The sequence below is a fragment of the Chlorocebus sabaeus genome, chromosome X (assembly GCF_047675955.1).
Source record: "Chlorocebus sabaeus isolate Y175 chromosome X, mChlSab1.0.hap1, whole genome shotgun sequence".
Lineage (NCBI taxonomy): Eukaryota > Metazoa > Chordata > Mammalia > Primates > Cercopithecidae > Chlorocebus > Chlorocebus sabaeus.
In genome coordinates, this window is record NC_132933.1 from 120,404,128 (window position 1) to 120,424,236 (window position 20,109).

At 34.8% G+C, this 20,109-nt stretch overlaps 1 protein-coding gene across 2 annotated transcripts in view; it reads left to right on the forward strand.

Annotated features, from left to right (window-relative positions):
- DMD (dystrophin) overlaps positions 1 to 20,109 on the forward strand; it is a 2,258,239-nt gene that overhangs the window by 944,202 nt on the left and 1,293,928 nt on the right. For both annotated transcript variants that reach the window (XM_037986581.2, XM_073013821.1), the window contains exon 30: positions 2,278 to 2,439. In XM_037986581.2, the coding sequence (XP_037842509.2) occupies positions 2,278 to 2,439 (162 nt within the window). The remainder of the gene's footprint in view (positions 1 to 2,277; positions 2,440 to 20,109) is intronic.

Sequence of the window (20,109 nt, forward strand, 5' to 3'; positions counted from 1 at the left end):
AGGAAGTCAGAATTGAGATTATTCCAGTAAAAAGGAACAGCATGTTTAAGGCCAAGAATCAAGAGGGCCACAGTGTATGTTGGCAAATAAAAAATAAAATTTATGTGTAGCTAGAGCAGGGAGTAAAAGACACCAGCAGGACTTAATCATGAAGGGACTTTAAAGCCACATTAAGGATAAAGCTTTTGGCTCGGCGCAATGTATCACACCTGTAATCCCAGCACTTTGGGAGGCCGAGGTGGGTAGATCACCTGAGGTCAGGAGTTTGAGACCAGTCTGGCCAACGTGGTGAAACCATGTCTCTACTAAAAATACAAAAATTAGCCGGGCATGGTGGCAGGCACCTGTAATCCCAGCTACTTGAGAGGCTGAGGCAGGAGAATCGCTTGAACCTGGGAGGTGGAGGTTGTAGTGAGCTGACATTGTGCTACTGCACTCCAGCCTGGGTGACAGAGACTTCATCTCCATCTCAATAAATAAATAAAGCTTTTATTTGAAGGATAGCAAAGAATCACTAGAGAATTTTAGACAGGAAGCCATAATTTCATTATTGAGAGAACACTTTACAGGTGGGAAGTGGCAGAGTAAAAAGGCAATGAAGAAACTGGTACCACATTTGAGGTATGATATAGTAACAATTTTCACTTGATGAAAGACAATGGAGAGAGAAAGAAAAGAATGGAATCAAGAACTATTTAGAAGGTATAATAAATAATTAGTAATTGACTGATTAGATGCAACATGATGAAGGACGTGATAGAGGAAGTAGAAATATCTAGAATTACGTCAAATGAAGGCAATCATTTGTATTTCGCCGAAACAGAAATAAATACAGAGAAGGAGGAAAAGCAAGTTGGGGAGTTGAGAAGTAGGTGAGAAGAGGATACGCAAGGAGTTCATATTTGGGAGTGTTAGCTTTTGGTGTTTGTAGAATATTCATGAGGAGATGTCCAATAGGGTGCGATAACATGCAAGTATGAAGATCGAGGGGAAATCTGGACTTGAGAGATGTAGAGTTGAGAGGTGCCAGAATGTGAGGAGGAATTGAAGTTAAAGGTATGGGTAGAATGAGAAGAAAGGAAAGCCTAGGACAAAATCTTAATGGAGTCAAAATTTGTGGTACAGGGAGAAGTACTGGGAAAGCCTTCCCTCTTCCTGCAGCATCACTAAACTTCCCGTTCCTTTTCACTTAGTCTAGATGCCTTTAACTGTATTTTTACTTGGACAACACTGTGTTATAGGTTGGCTTCATGGAAGAATAATGACATCACTAATATTTTTAAAGCTTAAGAACCAACATATATAGTATTTATGTAATATCTAATATTCTATATATAATATTAAAACCAAGATCATCTTAAAACCTCAATCATGCTCTGTGGGAAAGAAAGTTATATTGTAACAGATAATCACACCTATACATTGTATATTAAGGAAATGTATTTTAAATGACACATAACTTATTTCCCAATAAGTTGCCTGCCCTATTTCTTTTATAACTACTCTGTTAAAGGTGAACAGATCCTTGAAGGGAGACTTTCCAGTCTGTTCAGCATGCTATTTATATTTGAAAATTGTTGAATTATCCTAATCATACTTATAGTAACAATCAAGATTAATTGCAGCTATATTAGGATTACTTATTATTTTTTCTACTTCAGCAGTAACACAAATCCAATTGTACAAACAATTTCCATAATCCAAATTGTGAAAGAAAGTAGGGAGAAAAATGATCATTCAAAGCTGGTTGAAATAGTTTTCAAAATCAATCTTTAACCAGACTGTTATCTAAAATTCTGTTTTTGACAAGGAGCTGATTCTGAACAGATTGTACATGTGCCTCACTGGTGGAAGTAGATTATCTGTCTTGAATTGGATTGTGATGACGATGACCCTATTCTAAGCAAACCAAATCTCTTGAACTATATAATGAGATCAGGAGGAACATTCGACCTGAGAAAGACAGATTGCAATGACAGAGATGATTTTGCTAATTTTTTTTTCCAGCCTCTTTCCTTAATGTACGTGATATTGTGATTTATTTTCATGCAGAGATCCCTGATCCTATAGTTTTGTTTCCTATTTATTTTTCTCCTTCACAATTTTTTTTTTTTTTTAAATCAGCAGAGCTGAATGAGTGCCAGGAAGCTGCGAAGTCTATCTTACAAAAAGGTGATTGTGGAAGAGTCTAGAATCTTCTTTTATTGTGCAGCAGGATTACAGAAAAGCTATCAAGAGTAAACATTTAATTGATACACTCTTATTCCTTCTCTTTAGGCTGTAAGGAGGCAAAAGTTGCTTGAACAGAGCATCCAGTCTGCCCAGGAGATCGAAAAATCCTTACGCTTAATTCAGGAGTCCCTCACATTCATTGACAAGCAGTTGACAGCTTATATTGCAGACAAGGTGGACGCAGCTCAAATGCCTCAGGAAGCCCAGGCAAGTACATCTGGGAATCAGCTTCCGTTCTTTTGTTTTTATTACGTGAACAAAATGTTGCAGAGTTTCTAACTTTAAACGTATTCAACTAGTTTTCCAGGGGGTTGTTTTGATTCACTGATTTGACTATTTGGAGGTAGGTAGGAAGAAAAAGGGGTCTAGATCACTAGTCTAAGATTTATTTTTTTAAGCATGTAATGGAGGAATTTGAAATAAAGACAATTCAAAGACAGGAGCAATACGTTCTGGTGTTTCTGACTTCAAGCTATACTAAAAGCTAGAGGAAAACCATAGGAAAGTAAATGGTAAAGAAAATACTTTTTTGCCGGTTGTGGTGGCTCACGCTTGTAATCCTAGCCCTTTGGGAGGCCAAGGCCCGCAGATCACGAGGTCAGGAGTTTGAGACCAGCCTGGCCAACATGGTGAAACCCCGTCTCTACTAAAAATACAAAAATTAGCTGGTTGTGGTGGCGGGCGCCTGTAATCCCAGCTACTCTGAAGACTGAGGCAGGAGAATCGCTTGAACCCGGGAGGCGGAGGTTGCAGTGAGCCGAGATCACAGCACTGTTTTCCAGCCTGGAACAGAGTGAGACTTTTTTATTTTCTTAAAAATATATATATATATTTTTTGTGGCACTGTTGAAAATCAGTCTCAAACATTTTATTATAAACTCATCATTGAGTTTAGTCACATGGTCTATATTGTTTTATAAAAATGTCTTAGTTACAAGCAGTTAGTAACACAAAATTATCAATATAAATTTGCACCTCAATTATTAATGCTCATGCTCAGAATAGCTACATGCACACACTCCCATGCTTCATTCAAACCAAAATATAAAACGTGTTTACCTGTTTTTCTTTTTCTAGAATGAGAATTAAAATAGTGATGAAAATAAATCTAAGTGGACTTTTCAGTGAGTAAATTTTAGGCCATAACTAAATTTACACGCACTGTAAGAAGTATTTTAAAAATGCTATTCTCATTTTTTAATTAACATTTAAACATATGTGAAGTTATCATAGGTATTATTTATTCAAATGTCTTTAGGGTTGTGTGGTAGCAATTAATTTAGCTGCTTTTCAAATCTTGTGTACATGTTGTAAACCCAGTCACCAAGTACATGCTATGATGTGAGGAGCAGTAGAAGGTTAGCTGCAAATCTCAAAGCCTTCTCCCCACCAGTTGGTGAAGAGGCATGAAGTTTTTCACTTTAAAATCAATTTGGGGGTGAAATATTAGATTTGTAGATCATGGTTACAATGCAACGACAGTTAATGAATCACAGTTAATAGGTGCCCCGGGTGTCAGCATACACAATAGCATGATTTAGTTTACCATATTGTCTAAGTTTGACCAAGAATGTCCCTGATAATACGTGGCAGAGTATAGGTAGTTTTGATAGGCTTAAAAAGTCCAGGGAATATGGTTTCCTTGTGGAATGCTATACCATTGCAATAGGGGATGAAGAAAGAGAATTTTGGGGAGAATCCTGATGGTAAAATCCTCCTCATAGTTTTTCACTGGGCAACAAGAGTAAGTACTGTAGTAGAAGTGAGGAATAATAGTAAACATATTGAGGATTCAAGTTTTATTTTGTCTTGATATATAATGATTGTACATATTTTAGAGGGTAAGTGTGATATGTTGACGCATACCTACTCCAGTATATATATTTTTCAAACTTACACAAGCCAGGTTCTCTATCATTAACTATTCCTGAGTCTGTCCCAGTTTGAGTCATAATGAAAAAGGTTTTTTGATACGTAATATTTATACATATTTCTGGATACAACATTTATGTAATATTTTCTTACATGCATAGAATGTGTAACGATCAAGTCAGAGTATTTAGCGTATCCACCACAGGCAGGGTTTAGTAAAATGCATGATAGGAATGAGTGATTGTTCCTGAATTGAGAAGAACTACATGATTATAAATGAAATTCAGAGTAGAACTGCTTTCATTTAAACTAATGACATGAGTTTTGAAGGAATGTTTGATTAAAAATGCTCGTGACTTTCTGAATGGAATTAAGGAAAATTTTGAGCAGTATGAATATTAGACATTAATATTGCAAATTAGTACTTTAAAATGCATAAAGAACTACATTGTGACAGACTTGTAGAATGAAATTATGAGTAGCAAATTTGATAGGCAAAGCTATTATACTATTGTCTTTGAAGGAGAATTGGAGCTTTTAGGGCAAAACATCTTTAGTTGAAAAGGTTGTGATAAGGGGCACTGTGTGTTTTTTCTTATTTAGAAATGGATTCAGGATTCTATAAACATTACTAGTTTTTAATCACAAAACATTTTGTTTGGTTTTTCTAAAAAAAAACTACAGTAAAAATGTTATTAACTACATCAGTAGAAAAGTACTTGCAAACAGCAGAACACAGATAAATTATGAAATTTCAGATCTTCTTGAAGAAAGAGATTTTTGGGTATTCAGCTCATATCCATTTTCCATGCATTTCAGGTCGTACCTGCATTACCAACATAGTTCTTGACATTGAGTCTCCCCAATGGTAGTACATAATATTGGAAAATACAAGCCATCTGAAAGCTATTAAAACATTCTTCTGCTCCAAGGTTTTATTTTAATACATCAGTAAGTGAATTGTTTTCTAGAACAGAGTTCTCAAGTACTCAGATTTGCTTCAAGGATTATATTTCCTAAAAAGCAACTCGAAATTCCCATGAAATAGAGAGTCAAAAGTTAGATAGTGAAATAGCATAAGCACAGTGTGTAAGATGAAGGATCCACTAAGAATGCCACCAAAATGACATTTTAAATATAGAAAGAGATGGTATAGAGAGAAACAGAGAGAGAGAGATGAAAGAAAGAAAGAAAAGAATACGGGCTAACTTTAATGCATCGTATTAACAAAAATATGTTTCTATAAATTTGCATTTAAAGATAAAGTTATTGCTAATTAAAATATTAGTACACTATAATTTCTCTTTTCATAAATGGTATAGTTAGCTTAATTCATCACTGAGAAGCAGGAAAAAATGTACGATGTTACCATATTTAGTCTTTGAAATATATGTCAGATTCTCTGTCATATACTGGTCACACAGATTTGTTGGTGTCTGACTCCACCGTGTGGTGCACTGAGAGTTTTGCTACTTAACTTGAAACTGTTAGAGCATTATTTTTTCTGCATTTTAAGATCGTTTGAGATCTTCAGGTATAAAAGCTATTGCATTAAGGAAATGTATAACATATGTATAACTTTCTGACAACCATACCCTTGTTATATATAAAAGTAGATGTAGATCAGGATACTTCTTTACATTCACATTTGCATTTATTGCCATAGGAAAGAAAAGAGCTGCTCACTTCCTTAGCAAGTTAATTAATCAGTTATTTCTCATGATTGGAAAACTGAGCCCTCCGATTTTGAATTGGACTTAAAATTATTTGACTTATTTTAGTGACATGAGCTTACTTACCGAAGCAAAACTTAACCTTTTAGAAAATCTGCGTGCTGCAAGGATATAAGAGCATGTGTTGACCTAGGAGTATTTTATTTCAAAACATAACACTTAGCCAAATCACAGGCTTAAATTCTATGACCACAGCATCAAACTACCCAGTGTCAGCTCATTTAATGAGAAGTTTTATTAAAATACAAAATTAAGAAAAGATGTGTTGAAACAGAATAAAGCAAATTGGGAAAACTCTTCTAGATATGGAAATATATCTTAGAAAACAAACTTTAGAACTATTTCCAAAGTACTATGATTAAAAACATAACAACTTATGAGTATTCCTTGGAAACAATTTAAAAAATAAAATCACCAAATTGTATAACTGCAAAGAAACACGTGGAACAAATTTAGTCATTTACTGCTCAATTTTTCAGAACTATGTATTGAAGCACAGAGTTTTAGTTTTGGCACCTAAAATCCTAGAGCAGAAGTCTAAGTAACCATGCTGAACCCCAGAGCAATCTAATCAAAATCTATAGGTGAATTTGGTCTTCAGAATTTTTGGAAACTTTTTCACTCATTCTAATGTGTAGCTAAGTTTGAGGATGGCTTTGGATGGTTCCTTACTAGTACTGAGTAAATTGTTCCGGAGTATTTTTCATATAACATTTTCTATCACTCTTTTATAAAGATTCTCTTCTATAACTGTGTCAGCATTTCAATGGGAGGGAGTCTGAGTGGCAATCAAACTACTGGTGACATTCTCTCCTATTTTGATTTTTTCCTCTAATGGAAAATGGGTGATGGAAGAAAATATAGCTGAGAGCTATCGCACAAATTTTAATTTAGGCAAATAGAATGTTCAATATAGATGTTTGAGGCTGAACTCAGCTTGGCTTTCTTCAATTCGTTTTTTTCTAACCGCATTTGTTAACATGCCAATTAACTTGCATATGGCTCTTAATCATTTTAGGGGACAGTGACGACTATGTATAAACAGCTACTTAAATGTCTTGTAATTTTTTTAATTACAAAGATACTTTCACATACATTTTTTTTTTCCTTTTCCACTAATTTCAGTTTTGAATCTTTGATATGTAAGAACAACCCAACATGGGTACCTGTTGAAAGTCACCATGTCATTATGTGTTGATGAACATTTTGTAGAGGAGACCATGGCCCTGTTGCTTAGATTACTGCAAGCAAGAGCAGAGTTGCCTAGCAGTGGCTCCAATATCTTTACTGTTCTATTTGCTTTTTCCCAAAGAATTCTGATCTCTTTTTTTAAAAATTTTTATTTATTTATTTTATTTTATTATACTTTAAGTTCTAGGGTACATGTGCACAACGTGCAGGTTTGTTACATATGTATACTTCTGCCATGTTGGTGTGCTGCACCTATCAACTCGTCATTTACGTCAGGCATAACTCCCAATGCCATCCCTCCCCACTCTCCCCTCCCCATAATAGGCCCCGGTGTGTGATGTTCCCCTGTCAGAGTCCAAGTGATCTCATTGTTCAATTCCCACCTATGAGTGAGAACATGTGGTCTTTGGTTTTCTGTTCTTGTGATAGTTTGCTCAGAATGATGGTTTCCAGCTGCATCCATGTCCCTACAAAGGACACGAACTCATCCTTTCTTATGGCTGCATAGTATTCCATGGTGTATATGTGCCACGTTTTCTTAATCCAGTCTGTCGCTGATGGACATTTGGGTTGATTCCAAGTCTTTGCTATTGTGAATAGTGCCACAATAAACATATGTGTGCATGTGTCTTTATAGCAGCATGATTTATAATCCTTTGGGTATATCCCCAGTAATGGGATGGCTGGGTCATATGGTATTTCTAGTTCTAGATCCTTGAGGAATCTCCATACTGTTTTCCACAATGGTTTAACCAGTTTACAATCCCACCAAGAGTGTAAAAGTGTTCCTATTTCTCCACATCCTCTCTAGCACCTGTTGTTTCCTAACTTTTTAATGATTGCCATTCTAACTGGTGTGAGATGGTATCTCATTGTGGTTTTGATTTGCATTTCTCTGATGGCCAGTGATTGCGAGCACTTTTTTCATGTGCCTGTTGGCTATATGCATGTCTTCTTTTGAGAAATGTCTGTTCATATCCTTTGCCCACTTTTTGATGGGGTTGTTTGTTTTGTTCTTGTAAATTTGTTTGAGTTCTTTGTAGGTTCTAGATATTAGCCCTTTGTCAGATGAGTAGATTGCAAACATTTTCTCTCGTTCTGTAGGTTGCCTGCTCACTCTGATGGTAGTTTCTTTTGCTGTGCAGAAGCTCTTTAGTTTAATGAGATCCCATTTGTCAATTTTGGCTTTTGTTGCCGTTGCTTTTGGTGTTTTAGACATGAAGTCCTTGCCTGTGCCTATGTCCTGAATTGGTATTACCTAGGTTTTCTTCTAGGGTTTTTATGGTTTTAGGTCTAACATTTAAGTCTCTAATCCATCTTGAATTAATTTTCATATAAGGAGTAAGGAAAGGATCCATTTTCAGCTTTCTACTTATGACTAGCCAATTTTCCCAGCACCATTTATTAAATAGGGAATCCTTTCCCCATTTCTTGTTTTTGTCAGGTTTGTCAAAGATCAGATGGTTGTAGATGTGTGGTATTATTTCTGAGGACTCTGTTCTGTTCCATTGGTCTAATCTCTGTTTTGGTACCAGTACCATGCTGTATTGGTTACTGTAGCCTTGTAGTATAGTTTGAAGTCAGGTAGCGTGATGCCTCCAGCTTTGTTCTTTTGACTTAGGATTGTCTTGGCAATGCGGGCTCTTTTGTGGTTCTATATGAACTTTAAAGCAGTTTTTTCCAATTCTGTGAAGAAAGTCATTGGTAGCTTGATGGGGATGGCATTGAATCTATAAATTACCTTGGGCAGTATGGCCATTTTCACGATATTGATTCTTCTTATCCATGAGCATGGTATGTTCTTCCATTTGTTTGTGTCCTCTTTTATTTCACTGAGCAGTGGTTTGTAGTTCTCCTTGAAGAGGTCCTTTACATCCCATGTAAGTTGGATTCCTAGGTATTTTATTCTCTTTGAAGCAATTGTGAATGTGAGTTCATTCATGATTTGGTTCTCTGTTTGTCTGTTACTGGTGTATAAGAATGCTTGTGATTTTTACACATTAATTTTGTATCCTGAGGCTTTGCTGAAGTTGCTTATCAGCTTAAGGAGATTTTGGGCTGAGATGATGGGGTTTTCTAAATATACAATCATGTCATCTGCAAAGAGGGACAATTTGACTTCTTCTTTTCCTAACTGAATCCCCTTGATTTCTTTCTCTTGCCTGATTGCCCTAGCCAGAACTTCCAACACTATGTTGAATAGGAGTGGTGAGAGAGGGCATCCCTGTCTTGTGCCAGTTTTCAAAGAGAATGCTTCCAGTTTTTGCCCATTCAGTATGATATTGGCTGTGGGTTTGTCATAAATAGCTCTTATTATTTTGAGGTACGTTCCATCAATAACGAATTTATTGAGCGTTTTTAGCATGAAGGGCTGTTGAATTTTGTCAAAGGCCTTTTCTGCATCTATTGAGATAATCATGTGGTTTTTGTCTTTGGTTCTGTTTATATGCTGGATTACGTTTATTGATTTGCGAATGTTGAACCAGCCTTGCATCCCAGGGATGAAGCCCACTTGATCATGGTGGATAAGCTTTTTGATGATTTTTCGTAACCTCATGTCCCACATAGTAGATTTATGAGCAGGCATAGAGCAAGGAAACAAATTACCTTCAAAGAAGAGGGCCTCATAATTAAATATTGAAAAATGCTGCCACGTTTTGCTCACCAAACTAGGACGTCAGGTGTTCCAGAGTCTACTACAGACCAGACTTCCTCCTTCCATCTCTTTTTCCCTCCCATTGACAATGTGAGTACAGTTTAGAAAACAGGGAATTTTTAAACCAAATAAAACTATTAATTTAAACTAGTTGCAGTAACTGCACATTAAAAAAGAATTTATAATTGCAGTCTTCCTGTGTTGATTAAAGAAGCTAAATCTTATAACTCACTTTAAATATGATCGGTCATATTTAAATATACATTCCAACCTATCAAAATCAATGGCTTAAAAATAAAGATGTAACTGCAGATTTTGGTCTATCAGATTGAGCTTATGATTTCATTAGGGAATAAAACAGACTCTTACAGTGTAGGTAGGCACATTTGATTGCCAAACGACTTGCAACAGTGTAACTTTACAGCCTGCTTTACTGATTTATGAGTTAGACAGCAGAAACCTGCAAAGGGGGAATTTATGTGATAATTAGATAATTTAATCAGAGAAGAAAAAAACGGAGAACTAATCCAGAGAGTCGGGCTCAAATTTTAAATCCCATATAGCCATAGCTGTAGACTTTTTTTTTTTTTTCTTTTTACACAGCACGGTAGATATGATGGTAAACCTAGTGCAGTTAATTTTGAATCTGTTCTAACCTTGAAATGCCACCCCTATATGTTGTTATGTAGAACCTATTACTCTCCATTTGAGAATAACTCTTATTAGATTCACATGTTTAAAAGTGTGGGAAACAGTCACAAACAAAAGTTGCAGGAGATGTAAAATACTAGAAACTTTATAGCCACACCTCACTGACTGTACCTGGAAAACCTGTACAGTATTATGTCTGTACAGGCTGTATGATAAAGATATAGATTTCTTTCATATTAATTTGATGCATACATTTTAAGTCTGCAATTAAGCTATAGTACGCTTTTGTAAAAATCTCTCTACAAATTATAAATATAAGGATGAAATTATTAAAAGTAATGGCAAAAACTGCAATTATTTTTGCACCAACCTAATAACATCATGCTACAGTCACAGTGAAGACTATGGCAACACTCTGAATATTTTGAAGTGATCCAAATTTATCCTATTATTTCTCAGGTTTCTCTTATACAAATGGATGTTTACTCCAAAGATAGCCCACAGAAAATTTATCGACCTAAAATGCACAGCCAGATAACACATAGCCTAACATACTATGTTTTATTTTTCTTTCAGCATTTATCGTGATTGTTAAATCTTTTATTTGCTTTTTAAAATCTTTTATTTACTTTTCTAAAATTTTTCTTATCTACTCCCATTCTCTACCCACTAGAGTTCAGCTGTAAGACCGTGGGCCACCTAGCAGATTTCCAACAGATAGCTGGCAAATTTATTGAATTCCACTGAGGTTTAGTCACTAAGTATGTGTCAGACAAATGTGATAGGTAATGTAAAATTTTAAAGTATGAATAAGCCTAAAATGGTCCTTGCTATCTTGCCACTCGTCAGATAGCACCAAAGAAAAATAAAAGTTTAGAAATTGCTGGCCACTCACGTTTACCATAATAGTCAAGAACCATTTTTCCAATGGAACTTGATAGTATCATAATGATATTTTGTCATAGTGCTTCATGATTACCCAACTTTGAAGCTCTGAAAACCTTTCCAAAATACTTTAGTACAAAATGGAACTCTTCACATGAAAAGGAAAGACTGAAGAAAAGTACCTGTTTCAGCCTCTCTATGTATTACATCCTTTTTTAGGATTATGCCATGTGAATGTCTAGTATTTTCAAAGCATTCACATTATTTGATAATTACAACAGCCTAATGAGGTATAAAAGTCATGTGTTTACGGGAATATTTGAAAACACTAGATTAATGGTTGAGGCATGGGATGAGAACAGGATGTGAATGAAAATGGACATGAAGGTTTAGGGGTTAATAAAAAATATCCTAAAGTTGGAGTGTGGTGATGTATACATGACTCTATAAATTTACCAAAGTTCATTGACTTATATGTTTAAAATGAAAATTTTATGGTATGTAAATTATACCTCAAAATTGTTTTTTAAAAACCTGTTGAATAGAGAATATATCAACTACTATTATATATTTTAAAAGATAGTTTAAGGTTACCATCAACTTTTTCACTCCATTATTTTGATGCATAGTAAAGGGTGAAATGTGATGAATGTTGTTAAATAACCTGGAATTAACTTAAATGGTAGATATTTATTGATGGCCTACTGATGTCCACAAGATCTTACGTAGTAATATCATAATGTTTCCATTGTTCACATTCTGTTACATTAAATGAATTTTAATGCCAAAGCATTTTTATTGAAGCTGATATTTTGACTCAGATCTGCTTTCTCCACTTTAATAATTAGCCCTTTATCAAATGAAAATTAACCTACAAGTGCAATCTCCCAATTATTTCTATGCAGCATTCCAAAATGTTCCCTAGAGTTTGATTTACTCATTTATCTATTTTCAAAAGTAACCATAATTATTTGAAAATACATTATTTCTATTTTTAGTTGTTGTAGGCACATGGTAGGTATACAGAGGTTACATGAGATATTTTGATACAGGCATGCAATGCATAGTAATCACATCATGGTAAATGGGGTATCTATCACCTCAAGCATCTATCCTTTGTGATATGAAAAACTCAGTTGTACAATTTTAGTTATTTTTAAATGGACAATTACTTTTTTATTATGGTCATCCTATTCTAGCAAATACTAGGTCTTACTCATTATTTCTAATTTTTGTACCCATTAACCATCCCCACTTCCTCCCCAACCCCTGATTACCCTTCCCAGCCTCTAGTAAGGATCCTTCTACTCTCTGTCTCCAAAGTTCAGTTATCTTAATTTTTAGCTCCCACAAATAACTGAGAACATGGGATGTTTGTCTTTTGCTGCCTGGCTTATTTCACTTAAAATAATAACCTACAGTTCCATCCATGTTATTGCATACGACAGGATGTCATTCTTTTTTATGGCTGAATACTACTCTGTTGTGTATATGTACCATATTTTCTTCATTCATTTTTTTAATGGACATTTAAGTTGCTTCCAAATCTTGACTTTTGTGACTAGTGCTGCAATAAAACATGGGAGTACAGATACCTCGTCAATGTACTGATGTTCCTTTTTTCTTTTTTTCTTTTTTTTTTTTTTTTTTTTTTTTTTTTTGAGATGGGGTCTTGCTCTGTCTCCCAGGCTGGAGTGCATTGGTGTGATCTTGGCCAGCTCCGTCTCCCGGGTTCACGCCATTCTCCTGCCTCAGCCTCCTGAGTAGCTGGGACCACAGGCGCCCGCCACCACGCCCGACTAACTTTTTTTTTTTGTATTATTAGTAGAGATGGGTTTTTACTGTGTTAGCCAGGGTGGTCTTGATCTCCTGACCTCGTGATCCGCCCACCTCGGCCTTCCAAAGTGCTGGGATTACAGGCATGAGCCGCAGCGCCTGGCCAACTGATGTTCTTTCTTTTGGGTATGTACCCAGCAGCGGGATTGCTGGGTTGTATGGTAGCTCTGTTTTTAGTTTTTTGAGGAATCTCCAAACTGTTTTCCATAGTGGTTGTACTAGTTTACATTCCCACCAACAGTGTATGAGGGTTTCCTTTTCTCCACATCCTCGCCAACATTTGTTATTGCTTGTTTTATAAATAAAACCATTCGAGTTGGAGTGACATTATGTCTCATTGTGGTTTTGATTTACATTTCTCTTATGACCAATGATATTGAGAACCTTTTCATATACCCGCTCGTCATTTATCTTCTTTCAAAAAAAAGTGTCTACTCAGATATTTTGCCCATTTTTAATCAGATTATTAGTTTTTTCCTATAGAGTTGTTTTAGCTCTTTATATATTCTAGTTGTTGATTCCTTGTCAAGTGGGTAGTTTGGAAATATTTTCTCCCATTCCGTGGGTTGTCTCTTTACTTCGTGAGTTGTATCGTTTGCTGCGAAAGAGGTTTTTAACTTGGTATGATACCATTTGTCCTTTTTGCTTTGGTTGCCTGTGCTTGTGGGGTATGGCTCAAGAATTTCTTGCCCAGACCAGTGTTCTGGAGATTTTCCCCAGTGTTTTCTTGTAGTAGTTTCATAATTTGAGGTCTTAGATGTAAGTATTTAATCGATTTTGATTTGTTTTCTGTATACTGTTCAAGATAGAGGTCTCATTTTTTTCTTCTGCATTTGGATATCCAATTTTGCCAGCACCATTTATTAAAGGACTCCTTTCCCCAGTGTGTTCTTGGCACTTTGTCAAAAAACTAGGTCACTGTAGATGTATGGCTTTATCTTGGGTTCTCTATTCCATTCCATTGGTCTATGTGTCTGCACTTATGCCAGTACCATGCTGTTTTGGTTACTATAGCTGTGTAGTATAATTTAAAGTCAGGTAAAGTGATTCCTCCAGTTTCGTTCTTTTTTGCTTAGGATATATTTGGCTATTCTGGGTCTTCTGCAGTTCCATATAAATTTTAAAACTGTTTTTTCTATTTCTGTGAAGAATGTCATTGTTAGAAAATACATTATTATAATGGACTCTTCTATTATTGTCATTACAACTAAGCATAACATCATTTCTCAGTTATATTACAAGTAATAATTATATACAATATCCAATTTTTTATTTTTAAAAGATTCTGTGGTCAAGTTTACACAGAAAAATTTATATGCTTCTCTGCTGGAGATTTTTGACCCACTTTTTTGTATTTTCAAAATTAAAAGTTTAAGCTAAATTTGGTAAGAAGTCACAGACACTTTTTCCTCCAGAAATATGTTGATATACCACAAAACTCATATGTCAAGGAACAATGTAGGGGAAACACTGAAACAGAATGTTTCCTTTGGCTCTGCTGCATATTTCTGATAAAAGTCAAAACTTCTTTAGCTGACAAAATTTAATTTATAGGTAATATTTTTCTAAGTTACTGAACTTATAGATGTTTTTAAAAAAGAGTAGTAAAAAGCTCTGTGAATTTCTTCTTTTTTGACTTGTTGAATGATTATAAAGTATAACCTGAAACTTTTCAACATTATCTTTTTCTATGAAAATAATTACATTTCTTGCATGTTCTTATCTTTGGAAAGTACATATCATCCCAAATCTTTTCGTATATTTTCTTTCTTTAGTTTTCTAAGTACGTGTGATATGTGGTCATTTCCCTTTCTTAAAAATAACAATTTCAAAATTACTATCTCTTTCACAATTATAATCTAACAGTGGCACATTCCTCCATCAATCAGCAGTCTCAATATGAAATATTTTAATTTTTTCTAAAATATTTTCTTTTCTCTAAATTTTTCCTGTATTTGACACCACAGAAAGTACAATAATTATTTGATACCGTTTTCTTTATTCCATTAAATACTTTAGACAGCTACAGTGTAATTTTGCTTGCCATTTTCTATTAATTGGATATGTGAGAATGGTTTGATGAGGTAAATCATGATTTTTAAAAAAAGCCCTGCTCTCTGCTCAGTTAATTGTAAGTCCTGTATTTAAAATGTGATTAACATTTGATGGATTTTTTTTGTTCTGCAATTTTGCCCTTTACCATATTCATTGGAAAAATTGTTAATTCGATTTCACTTGTTTTATTTTCCTACTTTATTTATTTATTTATTTATTTTGAGATGGAGTCTCACTCTATTGCCCAGGCTGGAGTGCAGTGGCACAATCCTGACTCACTGCAAACTCTGCCTCCCAGGTTCAAGTGATTCTCCTGCCTCAGCCTCCCGAGTACCTGGGATTACAGGTGTGCACAACCACGCCCAGCTAATTTTTGTATATATATATATTTTTAAGTAGAGACAGGGTTTCATCATGTTGGTCAGGCTGGTCTTGAACTCCTGACCTCGTGATACACCTGCCTCGGCCTCCCAAACTGCTGGCATTACAGGCGTGAACTGCTGCGCCGGGCCATTCCTACTTTGAATATATAGTGCTGTGAACATAATTACTGGATGCTCAAATGCCTTTTTAAAATAATGGAATGATGAGATAAGCTCAAATGTCTTTTTTTAATGGAATAATATAATTTGCTTTATATTACTTGAGTTTGATGAAGAAAATCTAGTGATTCTGAAAGGTATTGGATTGAGAACCCCTCATAGAGCATATGTGAGTGTTCAAGTCAGTATCCCTGATTTGCTATTTCCTCTTACTTTGTTTCCATTAGAATTTTCTGATTTTTATATGAAGCCAGGCTGATAATTTCACAATATCAGTTGTTTGGGGTTGGTTTATTTGTTTTCTTCAAATGCTTACTATCCATATCCCACTAGATGTATATATTGGGTGAAAATATAGCTCAAATTATACATCCTTCACATCTTTAGGACAACTTAGAAATCTGGTAGACAAGTATAAAGATCATTTTCCTTTGGATTACATCTTCTGTCTCCAGTGTTTTCTTCTACAATTTTATTTTCTTGCATCATATTCTCATAATGCCACAAAAGAAAATGATTACATTGTCTTTTTTTATGAGTGATTTTAACATAGGAGATTGTTCTTCCTAGAAGTTTCAATAATACTCTGTTATTTGTACAAGTGACTTATCTGTTTCACAGTCAGCCTGCACTAAAGCGATAAGCATGTTTCACTTATGTGGTTCCAAATTAGAATTCTGATGAGGTTAGGTAAAGGAGGTGGTAAAAGATATCCTAAATACAAACTAAAAGTTAATTATAATTTAAATGTAAAATTTGTGGAATTAATGTGTAAAGATGCTGGCAAAATATAAATGTCATGCATGTTTTACAGCTTACCCATAGTAGAATCAATTAGAAATATAAATACATTTGATTTTACAATTTTAGTAATGAATTGAATTGTTATTAATGAATATATTAAGTATGTTGGAATGCCTTTTTCCAAATCTACTTGTGCGATACACTCTGTCAAAAAAAGCAAAAGGATAACATCCACAAAGTATTGTATGACTCTTGGATATACACAATGCATATTAATAAATATTCTGAGAAGTTCTGTAGTATAGACACATGTTCATCTTCACTTTCCAAAATACGTTTAACCACTGGGTTCTTTTCAATGCATAATCTACTCAATGCGTAAAGAAATTTTTATCTCTAATCATATTGGAACAGTACTACAAATATGATAATTTCTCTAGAAATGCCTATAAATTATGAAAAAGTCTCACTTTTATATGATGTTCAGTGATGATTTTTTTCAATGTTAATAATTTTAGTGGTAGCAGCCTTTGTAAAAACACAGAAGCTCATCCTCAACAGTTTCTCTAACCATTTAATAGAAATATGTATATTTCAAATTCCATGGAATGCTTTGCGTTGAACTCCAAATTGCCCAACCTTCCTCTCACAGGTTACTTGGTCCTTCATATCCCCTGCCAAGAGATAAAAGTCAAGTGTTTGTTTATATGTTTGTAAGTTATTGTTGTCCCCATTATTTATGACTTATGACAACAATATGGCTCATTTGGGAAAATGTGGAACTTATCAGAAAGGCCTGCGTTGCGATGATCACTTGTGCTATCTTGGCTTTGCTTTGTAATGCCAAGCTTCTAGAATTTCCAGGGGCAGTCTATGAAGAAAAAATTATAAATAGAAAATTAAATGCTGGATTATAGAAGGGTCTCTTGCAAGTGAGAGGCACTGAAACTTAAGGTTCTATAGCTTCATACTAATTCCTTATCTGGATAGTAATTCTTACTGACTCACAGTCTTTCCTTCCGTTAAATTAAACCCACACACTCTGGATGCCCCAAGCCTAATCTTTGCTAGCTTGTTTCCTACAGCCTAAAATGAGATCCTATATTCTTATTTTCTGACCCTCCAAAACCCCTTCTCAGCCATATGCTAGTTAAATTATGTCGACTTCCTAAAAATCACCAGATTATACAGCAGATATTAATTTTTATCTTTCTGATCACAGAGCATGAGTTTTTCTTTTTAAAAATTTTTTTATTGTACTTGAAGTTCTAGGGTATGTGTGCACAATGTGCAGGTTTGTTACATACGTATATATGTGCCATGTTGGTGTGCTGCACCCATTAACTCGTCATTTACATTAGGTATATCTCCTAATGCAATCCCACCCCCCTCCCCCAACCCCACAACAGGCCCCGGTGTGTGATGTTAGTTTTTCTATTACATTACATATATTTCTGCTTTGTAATTTACTTATATATCTACATTCTGCCTCTCAAAATAAAGCTTCTGTAAGTATAGGGGCAACGGTTTTGTTCTCACTGTGTGGAATTGAGTAGTAGAAGCTGAACAATGTATTGAATTGAATTAACTAAATGCTATCAACATATAAATAAGATTAAATTTCTTTTTTTCCCCCACAAATGTCTATTTGGAGGATACTTTTATTTTAAAACCATAATTAAAGAGGCAATATAATTGTTCAAATGGCAGCAACTTTGTTACTTCATAGTTATTTTACCTTGGGTTTGTTGACATTTCTACTTCATTCGTAAATGAAGATGATAAATACTTCTGTTAATATGATTCAGAGATGGAATGAATTATATAAAGTGTTAGTGCATAAGTTCACGCAAATGTCTGCAGTGGTGAGGATACTGATGATTTCTTTTCTTTATGTTTTGTTTGCTCTTCTTTGACACCTCTGGTATAAAAGGTTAAGGGACTATGTGTATACTTCATTTTTTCCTCTACTAACCTTGGAGGCTAAAGGGATGGAAAAACTTTTAAATGCATGTACACAGATATGATTACAGAGGTGTAGTTTGGATCCTCTACCCTCTCTGAGTATATTCTCATTTTTTCCCCATCAGTTTCCTCTCACAGTAACCACAATTGCTATTTAACTTTCATCACTTTGACTTAAACTCCACCTTGATTCTCTCCTCTCATCCTCAGCAGATACCTAGGGTTTTGTGCTTATGAGGAAATGACATGTTATATCACTGATAACTTATAACTAAATATTTGTGCAAACAACATGGACAGGTATTTTTACATATACTGTCACATCTGATCTTTTTGACCAAAACCAATGTAGTTGACTACTGAAGAAATAAGAATTTCTCAGATAAGAAAACCTCATTGCTGGCTTGTTATTATCATTCTTGGGCTAGACATGAGGAAATCGAGGTTCAGAACATGTTGATGCTTTGCCCAAGGTGGCAAGAGAGAGCCCTGAAATTTAAATCATGATTAATGTTAACATGATTTCACCCTGATACTCGGAGAGCACCAAGTAGGAAGCATTCAACTTCTTGCATATTCACATCTTTTGTTTTCTGAGAAAGAGCCACCTCTACTCCTGCTAATATTTTCCTTTGGCCCTGAGCTTTGTGCTTCACTCTGGTTTCCTTGCTTTAAACAGGGTTTTTTTCCTAACCAATTATCTTCTTACATTAAAAAAAAAAAAAAAAAAAAAAAAAAAAAAATCACTTTATCTGTTGGCTCCTTTCATGTAGCCTTAAAGTATGTTTAAGTCTGATTGACCTGAATTTTAGTGTAGAGACAAAAGTCTGCAAAAGTAATTTAAACTGTTTTTGTAAGAATGCTCCTTGTTCCTTAATCAGGGCAGCCCTTGAAAATATGATTTTTGCTCTCATCATCCATGGCCTCTTTTCTAGCTCCAGTGGTCGTTGACCACCTCATGTACCCTGATTACTATTGATCCCATTGAAACTATCTGAAACTGACACTGTTAACCTCTCTCTCTCATTCTTAAAATTCTCACATCAATTGATGTGAGATTTTCTCTCTTTTCTAGTTCTTCTTTTCCTTCTCTTTGACTGTTGTTTCTATTTATTTGGTGCTTTTCTTTCCATGTCAGTTAAATTTCTGTGTTCTCCATGGTTCTCGATTTGCTCTCTCTTCCTGCTTTCCTCTAACACTTGAAAACACTGAAAAAAAATACATATTATACAAATATACTGTTTCCCTTTCTCTCTCTATATATAGATGCACATAGTGATTATTAAAATGCAAACTCACTTCAACATACTGCTGATTTGCAGTCGCATTTCCTTCCTATGAATTTCCTTAGTTATTAGATTAAACAGCAATAAAACTATTGTTATCTGTGATTATGATCAATTTCAAATTTTGAAATTCATCTGCATGATCAAAATAGTGGAAACCATTCATTTGGAGCATAAGATTATTTAGTACCTGATTTCTACCTCCATTTCTTGTTATATTTTTGCCAAACTCCTTATGCTCTTCAGCACCCTGTCTCCATACCTTGTTTCTGTTCAACCAGAAATGCTTTTGTTTTTACAACTCCTATATTGCACTCCAGCCTGGGTGACAGAGCGAGGCTCCATCTAAAAAAAGAAAAAAAAAAAAAAAAAAAAAAAAAACAGACTGCAGCCTGCTATTGGAAACTCTCAATATTTTTGTTACCACCTTACTCCCTATGCATCTACTTCTTTCTTCTCTC